Consider the following 8,383-nt stretch of genomic DNA (forward strand, 5'->3'; position numbering starts at 1 on the left):
CAAGCAGAGATTTCCCACCGAAGAGCGCTGACTGTGGATTCACCATGTCCAACAGATTGTACAATGCCTGCAAAAGTGGAAACAAATTTAGAAAACGGAAGCTGCAACAGACATACGATTATCTATGCATTTTACTGTGCAACACAGCTAAATTACTATGACGTCATCGCTGTGCCCGCCGCCATATTGGTGTTCCTATTTGCATCTCAGTGAATTATAGGTCAAAGGCTTTTGGACGTATACAGATCTTCCGACCCTCTGCAATAACCACTAACAGATATCTACAGCACAAAGAAGATAAAATCAGAAGAATACGAACTATGCGGGTAAAAAGATCGTGTCCGCTTGGCCTATAATCCATTGAAATGTAAATAAAGGACACCAAGATGGCCGTTATCATCTGTCTACATCATGATAAATGAATCCAGGAAACGGCAGGGTGTTTGGCCAATAGCCTGGAGGGTCTGGGTTCTATTGTAATCTCCTCGCGGTTTAGCCCCTGACTGTGAAGATTAGTCGGCCCATCCAACAGATAACACAATTATCCAATTTCTTGCAATGTGCACATACCTGTTGGACTCCATCTGAGCCATGACTCAGCACACTGTCTGCCCACCCTGCGATGTCCTGGGTCCCGGTGTACGTGCCGTCACTGACTTGCATCCTGGCAAGCGTGTCCAGCATGTTCCTCAGTCGCAGCTCATCCCTGCCATACAGGATGACTTGTTGAAGGTACTGTTGCCCCAGTTGTAGATCGCTGACGCTTTGTGTCAACTCGTCCACCTTCCTGTCCAGGGCTCGAATCTGGTCTTGGATTTCGTTCAGCTTTGCCGTTGTCTTTGCAGCCCCCACGCGGCTCCAAATGAAGTTGACAATCCCCACTACGCCTGAAAAAACTCCGAATGCTGCGAGGGCAGCTATTCTCTGCCGGGAAGAGAAATGTAATGAGAAAGAGATGATAATGATATGTCCCATGAAACTAAGGCCATGTTGATTTGATCATATGGAAGACATCGGAGCGCAATTTTCGGCCGCTTCCAAACAAATAAAAGTTTTGAACCATAGAGTATATCGTACAAAGCACCTGCAAACTGTGCAACTATATGCCGTAGGTTGCACAAAACTATTGGGAAACGTATACTGATACCACAAAATGCCAATGTCAAATCGAAGATCCAAGGAATAAGATGTAAGAGCAATAGAATAAAGAATCTATTGTTTGGTATACCATATTTCTTGCATTCAGTCATTTGTTCAACCTTCCTGACCACTTAGATTTCATAATGAAGGAAACGTTTATTTTTGGCCAAACTTTTTTTTATTCGCACGCTCGCATCAGTTTTAGAGTGCCAAGAGGGTGTCATCATTATAGTCAAATCAACATGGTCTATCAGAAAAGATTTGAATTCAACCCAATTATGGATTGTAGACACCAAATATCTTATGACAGGCTGAATTTACAACTAGACTACTAAAGCAGGACGTTAAGTTATTGATATTGCACTTGTCTTTGTCTGCTGTAATTTATTGTCAGAGGTGATGTTTAATATCAGATGTTTACTAGTACGCATCACCTTTGTGCCCTGAATATTCTTTTTGTTGATTGATAAAAACATCTGGAATCTTATTGTAATTCAACTCGTCTTAGTCAGCTATAGTCCATTTCTAGAGGTGATGTGTGGTATTAGTACTATTAGTTTACTACAGTGCATGCTTCTGTGCCTTGTATGTCCGTTGGTTAGGAGATAAAAACAAGAGTTTTGCTTATGAAATTGTGTAGATAATTACCTTTTCACTTTCTTTCACCGGTAGAGCTGATCCTAGAATACAACAGACATTTTACAGTTAAAAATCACTCTTCCTGAAACCCCCCAAATGAGTATTGTGTCTTTCATCGTCCTGACAGAACAGTAACGATTTAAAGGTAACGTCAAATGCTATCTGCATTACAGTTACAAAACTGTTAAAATCTTTGTTTTTCATATTAGAAATGTATATGTGAGAATAGGAGCAACGGTCATAGTGAAGCAAAAGTTCTTTTTCACAATCGTAGCTATTCAAAAATATATGTAACATGACATTAAAACTCATGTTAGGTATAACTCTATATTGACATGACATTTCCTTAACAGGTCTTCAACTTTGCACCATGCTATTTGTCTTGACAACCCTTGTAGTGCTGCGCCCGACATAAGTTAAGAAGCATATGTTAGTACTGTTTGCAGTTTGCTACTTTTTTTGTTACTTTCCTTCCAAATAACCCTATAATGTTATACATAATTACAAAGCTTAAGGTCTCTACTTTAAAAAAATGTAGCATAGTGAAAACAGTACTCCTACTTTCCAAAGTGTCTAAAATGCCCAGAATTGGGAAAATTTATTGTGAAAATTTGCCAGCACCACAAGGGTTAACACTTGAGATGGCAGTGCCCTATAGCAACACAAAATCTAGTACCTGTTATGCCTCTTGTGGAGACATCGACTTCACACTTCCATGGACCAACGGAGTCACCGACAATCTTGGAACCAGAGAGGCAGTCCACATGGTAGCAGGCGCGGTCCGAACCTTCACAGATGCAGTTGTCATGCTCTGGCGTGCCCCACTGGTCTCCAACCTGAAAGTAAACGATATCGTAACTCTTACGTAATATTTGGACTACGTAATATATATATATTTAGACGATACAAAAACTAGATTTTCCTGCCATTTCTTTACATAGTAAGCTAAATATACCCTTTAGCACCATTAAATACCAAGGCTCAGTGAGAGAACTTGCAACACCAGTGCATCATACAAACATGTCTACAAACTGTGATCTTCCTACATGGACCTCCATGCTTCCTAGGGAAACACGCCCACATCTGGCTTATCAGTGTCTTGCGTGCCTGACTGCACAGTGGGGTGTCTGCTGGCAGTTTCACCATAGTTTTTGTAAAACATAAACTTTGCAAAATTTCTTGCAATTTTGAAGGGAATGTAACCTCAGCTTATTGATACTCTACAAAATAGACAAATGAGCAAAGGAAGCAATATGCCTAAGTTTAGAAATAGACATCATAATCGTTGTAACAACAATTTAAGTGACAAAACAGGTTATAATTATGAGCCAGTAAGCTTTCTAAACGTTATAAAAAAAGTATGCTTCCAGGATAAAATAGCTGATTGGCATCATGTCCTTCTGAAATGATATAAACCTAAGTTGAAAAATTACATGATTTTACAGTAATTTTTACAAAGAAAGAAAGGGCTGAAATGTTCAAAATTGTAAACAGAAATGAAGAGTGAAAAAAGGATGATGAATTTTGTACCTCGCATTGTTTTAATTAACCACATTTCACGTCACTGACTAGAGTTCGGTACCTGTACAGGATATTCAGATCCAGGTCAAGACCTGAACATGGTCCAACATTCAATTTTTTTCAGGTCCGGTTTTTCTGTATCGGTCGAACAAGAAAAAAATGGTTTTGTACCGGTACACAGTACCGGTACCCGGTGTACCGGTACCCACTCCTATCACTAGCCGTTTCTAATAATGATATATGTATTTAATTACCTGATGGTTTTGACAGCCTTTCTTCTTGGTAAGTCCGTTGTCATCCATCCCACGGATGAGAGACTTTTCCTCTTCTGCGGAAAGAAGATCATCAGCCGCTTCTTGCGCTCCCCTGAGGTCAAGAGCATTTTCTTCGTCAACAGCATTTCCTGTAAAAAAAAGAGATTCTTTGTCTTTCAAAGCTCAAGCCTGTATTAAGACTAGTACGGAACAGCCGTCATGATCTGGGGTTTGCAAAAGAATGGTAAATGCTTGTTTACAAATTGTTTTCTTTATGCCTCTATCTCACTGAGCAGAGTATGTTCACTGTGGAAAAGTTTTAAATTTGCACTCTTTTTTGCTAATAACGGTCACATTAACACGCATGGTTAGTGACCTCTTGTTGTTGGCATCCGTCTGTCTCGGAAGACAATGGTAGGCGGACGGGTTTAAGGCACAAGGTGATAAAAGACTGCGCCCGGATTTTACCTTCGGTAGTTCCACAGCAAGCTGCTAGGGGTCCCAAACACACACCACTACCTTCTTACATTACAAGCTATCTGTCACTGACTGTAGAACGGTCAAAAGATATGAGAGATGCAGTGCCAAGGTTACATATCAGGTCTTCCCAACACCTACCCACAAACCAAATGCCATCGTAATCCGTCCAGAGGTTCTTGAGTTATGCAGAAATAAAAACAAAATCCGGAAACACAAACACAGACATATACATGCAGCCACACTAACACACTAGGGGAGGCTACCGTGAACAGGTACAAAACCTTTCTTTTCTTATTGGACCGGTCCGGAGAAACCGGACCTGAAAAAATTCGGCAGACCGGATGTTGGACCTATTGGAAAATGTACAGATTATATGATCAGGCATTTACACGTTTGGGGCTTACCTGTCGAGGAAAATAACAAAAGCGAAGTAGAGTTAAGTCTATAGTAATTTCTACGAGTCAGTAGTGAAGAAGCAGTCACCCTTGTAGGATGTTAAAACGCCAGTGGGAGTCGAATACTCCACAAAACAGATGTCTTTTTAGCGAAATGGACCATTGTTTTGAGCATTGTCTGTTCACAAGTTTTCACATACTGAACCTGATCCTTTGGACCTGAAAAAAGACCTGGACCTGAATATTCTGTACCGGTACCCACCTCAATGACACACCCAAAACTATATTTCCATTTTTGATGGAGATAAACTTCACCTGTTGAGAAGCCACCAGGACAGCTCCAGAGCCCATCGGAGTTACGGACAGCTTTAGTACCGGAAAGGCAGTCCACATGGTAGCAGAAACGGTCCTGTCCTTGGCAGTAACAGTTCTCATGCTCAGGCGCCGGCGTGCCCCACTGGTCGCCATCCTGAAAGTAATGAAGGAATGAATGAATGGATGGATGAATGAATGAATGAATGAATGATGACATGATACGTAGGTAGGCAGTGCACCATGCTTAATTTGTGGTGTTTAAATGATCTTAAGTTCTGTGGCCAAGTGTATCAAGTCAGATGTGTTCTACTACATGTTTTACATTACCTCATGGTCTTCACAACCTTTCGTCTCGGTAATTCCGTCGTCTGGCTCCTCTGGAACAAGATCTTTTTCTTCTGCAATATAGATAGATAGAACAGGCGACAGTATAATTCCGGAAAACCTTAATAATTTCAAAATAGATTAACCAGATGAATTAATATTTGTACGTATGATGTATGAAAGGATGGTGAATATGTAGGTTGCAATTAGATGTCTCTACGAAGAAAGGTCTGGCTCTGGGTCCCAGAATTCTGGCAGAATCCCCTAAATTCTGCAGAATTGGCCTTCTTCATGGAGACATCTAATTGCAATCTATGTATTCAGCATCCTTTGATATATCATACCTACAAATATTAATTCATCTGGTTAATCTATTTTGAAATGAATTAAGGTTTGCAGGAATTAAATTGTTCGTCTGGAATTATACTGTTGTCTGTTGTAGGTAGATAAATGACTTGATTGAAAATTAAAATTCAGATTTAAACAATTAGAATAGAACATATGACATGCTTTATTTTCATTTACGTTTATTTAAACTGCAAATGTTATATTGAAATGAAATATTACATTTGTTAGATTTACATAACTATGCATCTCTTCAACAATTTATTTAAACCATCGCCAGTCAATGGAATCACAAAACATAAACAAATGTTGAAAATTACATCAACAATCTTCAGCTGCTAACTACCTGCTACAAGTTTTTAGATTTCTGTCCAACATGGAAATATAAAAAAAGATTATTCTATTTTAGATGTACGGGTCCAAGTTGAATCTCATCAGCAGTTAATTGAAACGACCGTCAGTCTATGAAGTCTTTGTTGATAATTACCATCAACCATCCCTATAGTTACCTGTAAGTGTTTGTAGATCACGAATGAGGTCCACAACTCTCTTGGAAGCCCCTTGTTGTGTCTTTTTGCTGTCTGCACGTGGAAAAAAATTTCAAAAAAGGTTATCTCCTAAAGTTGTTGTGCACGTACAGTTCTAGTGTGAAAGAAAATAAGGTGTATAAACCTTGGATTCATCAGCATTGGCCTCTTGCTCGCTAGCTTGTTTTTTTAGTAACTTATATGAAATGCTATGCAAGAAATTGGTCATTCTATTTAGTTCACTGCCTAGAAGTGGTGAAATGACCTTGCATTGAACAAAGTATTAAAAACCAAAATGTCTTCTAGAATCTATCAATACATCACCTGCCAGGAGCTGGAGGAGACTGACATCTTCGGATCTATTCTCGACAACATCTGCTTGTACCTCGTCACTGTCAGCTATAAACGTATTTACGTGAACGATAATGAATGGTAAGTTTGATGTAATCAATTAACATAATCAAAATGAAACTTAAAGGACAGGATCATTTGGTAAGTGCAATGAGCTACTGTAACAACAAAACAGGTGCCGATCAGTGCCAGAATTGCCAAACAACGGCTGCCTTTCTTATGACATGCGGCCAGAGCAACCCACACACAAGAGGTGATCAAACTGACAACATCTGATCCTGATCCATCATGGAAGCGACCTAGAGGCCGGTCAAGAGGGAGATGAGAAGATCAGGTCTTCAACACACTCCAGGAGCTGGGGGTCCCCAGATCTGACTGGACTGTCCACGCCCAGTGTAGAACAACGTGGCGAGAACTGTCTGAACTGTCTGTAGCCGCCACGCATCAATTGATGCAAGCGAACGATTGACAGGTTTATATCAAACCTGTAGCTCATTGCAATTGAACTCAAAATGCATGATATATTGTAGTTGATAATGACAATGAGTGATATATATAATCAAATAACATGATAAGTTAATGTGTGATATTGAATGAACATGTATGTATATTGACAATATATGATATTTTTCAAATCATACAATATAATTTGATATAATTAGAATACCTTATACATGTATTTTACAATGAGTAGACTTTTGATATAATTGAAGTTACATGAGAGGTTCTTTTGATGTGATTGAAGTTACGGTTGTGATTAAATTGTCTTTGTAGTTTTACTCCTTTTAACATGATGAAAATTTGTCGTTAAACATAGCCATTGTCTAAATTTCTTTCTTCGGTCAAGTATCTACTGTACATCATTGGAATTTATGCATTATAGTATTTTCCAATGCATGTAGCTTACATACCTGAACTGCTAACAGAAAGGAGAAGCATGCATCCAAGGTAGATCACACAGAGAACCTTCATGATGGGTTGGCTTCCTTCTAGAAAAAAACACAGAGCGTCATAATTGTTCTTTATCTTTAAAATCTTTTTGGTCATCAAAAGTTTACACTATTTTACAAATCTACGTAATACATAAAATATGTATCGTCCAATATTGAAGATGGGTGGCTGCTACAAAATGTGACTTACACAAAGTAATTCACGGCGCTGTGTAGTACTAAGTGCACAGAATTCTAGAATACACTACAACATATCTTAGACTGAAACAATTAGTACGCTAGTACGATGCATTTTCTAATTTCAAAGCATACAAACTTATAATAGATATGGAATACTATATCAAAAGCCGCGTTCGGAGGCAGTGTTCGGAAATATCGTTCGGAAATCGCCCGTCGGCTTTCGGCGATCTTCTCGTGTCTTTGGTATCTTTTCAAATTTGGAATCTGTCCCAGCTGTGTTCTAAATTGAATTCTTGTTACCCTTATAGTTGAAGAGGTTCAGCAGTCACGTATGTGTACAGTTGCTAGCAATGTTCTTCCAACAGTGACTGTTTTAAAGGTAGAGAACGTACATCTTGTTACCCTTAAGGTCTCATTGATGTATTACTCCGAATGGGTACCCTAAAATAGATCCGAGCCCAAAAAAAGGTGCATGGACGAGTGTTTTTAGCGGTGAGAAATTCCCTTTTAGCCAGCGGAACTGATCTCAAAAGTTAGATTGGTGAAAGCTTGTTCGTAACTGACGAAATCAGCAGGTAAAGTTTTGCAGCCGCGCACTAGGTCGGAGGTACACAGTCCTGGATTCTGAGTGGTGCGGTTGTACACTAGCAGCGAAAAGGGGCCTTTTGTGGGGATTGACTAATCGTAGTTTGTAATTGCTATAAAAAAGAACCTATGTATAGTTGACGTTGGCAATTTTTCCCCACGATATAGGGTAAATGTGCTCAACATAGAATGAAAAATCTGCTGAAATTTTACTTAGCTTCATTATGAACGCGCCCATGTAAACCACGAATTATAACATAGAAGTCTATGGGAAAAATAAACTCATCAATGAGACCTTAAACTTGACCTTATAATATCATGCAAAACGTACAAGTATGACTAAAAAGAAGAGAGAAAAAAACACACACATGGTGTAT

General features: G+C 39.1%; 1 protein-coding gene across 1 annotated transcript in view; it reads right to left on the bottom strand.

The window, feature by feature from the left end:
* LOC118407103 overlaps positions 1-7,275 on the bottom strand; it is an 11,526-nt gene extending 4,251 nt beyond the window's left edge. The window contains exons 1-10 of the mRNA XM_035807522.1: positions 7,203-7,275; positions 6,265-6,339; positions 5,923-5,994; positions 5,072-5,142; positions 4,745-4,898; positions 3,555-3,703; positions 2,456-2,615; positions 1,789-1,820; positions 571-924; positions 6-67 (exon numbers count right to left, since the gene is read on the bottom strand). Coding sequence (XP_035663415.1) covers positions 6-67; positions 571-924; positions 1,789-1,820; positions 2,456-2,615; positions 3,555-3,703; positions 4,745-4,898; positions 5,072-5,142; positions 5,923-5,994; positions 6,265-6,339; positions 7,203-7,263 — 1,190 coding nt within the window. The 5' untranslated portion in view covers positions 7,264-7,275. The remainder of the gene's footprint in view (positions 1-5; positions 68-570; positions 925-1,788; positions 1,821-2,455; positions 2,616-3,554; positions 3,704-4,744; positions 4,899-5,071; positions 5,143-5,922; positions 5,995-6,264; positions 6,340-7,202) is intronic.
* Between the last annotated feature and the right edge of the window lie 1,108 nt (positions 7,276-8,383).

Source organism: Branchiostoma floridae, chromosome 19 (assembly GCF_000003815.2).
Source record: "Branchiostoma floridae strain S238N-H82 chromosome 19, Bfl_VNyyK, whole genome shotgun sequence".
Lineage (NCBI taxonomy): Eukaryota > Metazoa > Chordata > Leptocardii > Amphioxiformes > Branchiostomatidae > Branchiostoma > Branchiostoma floridae.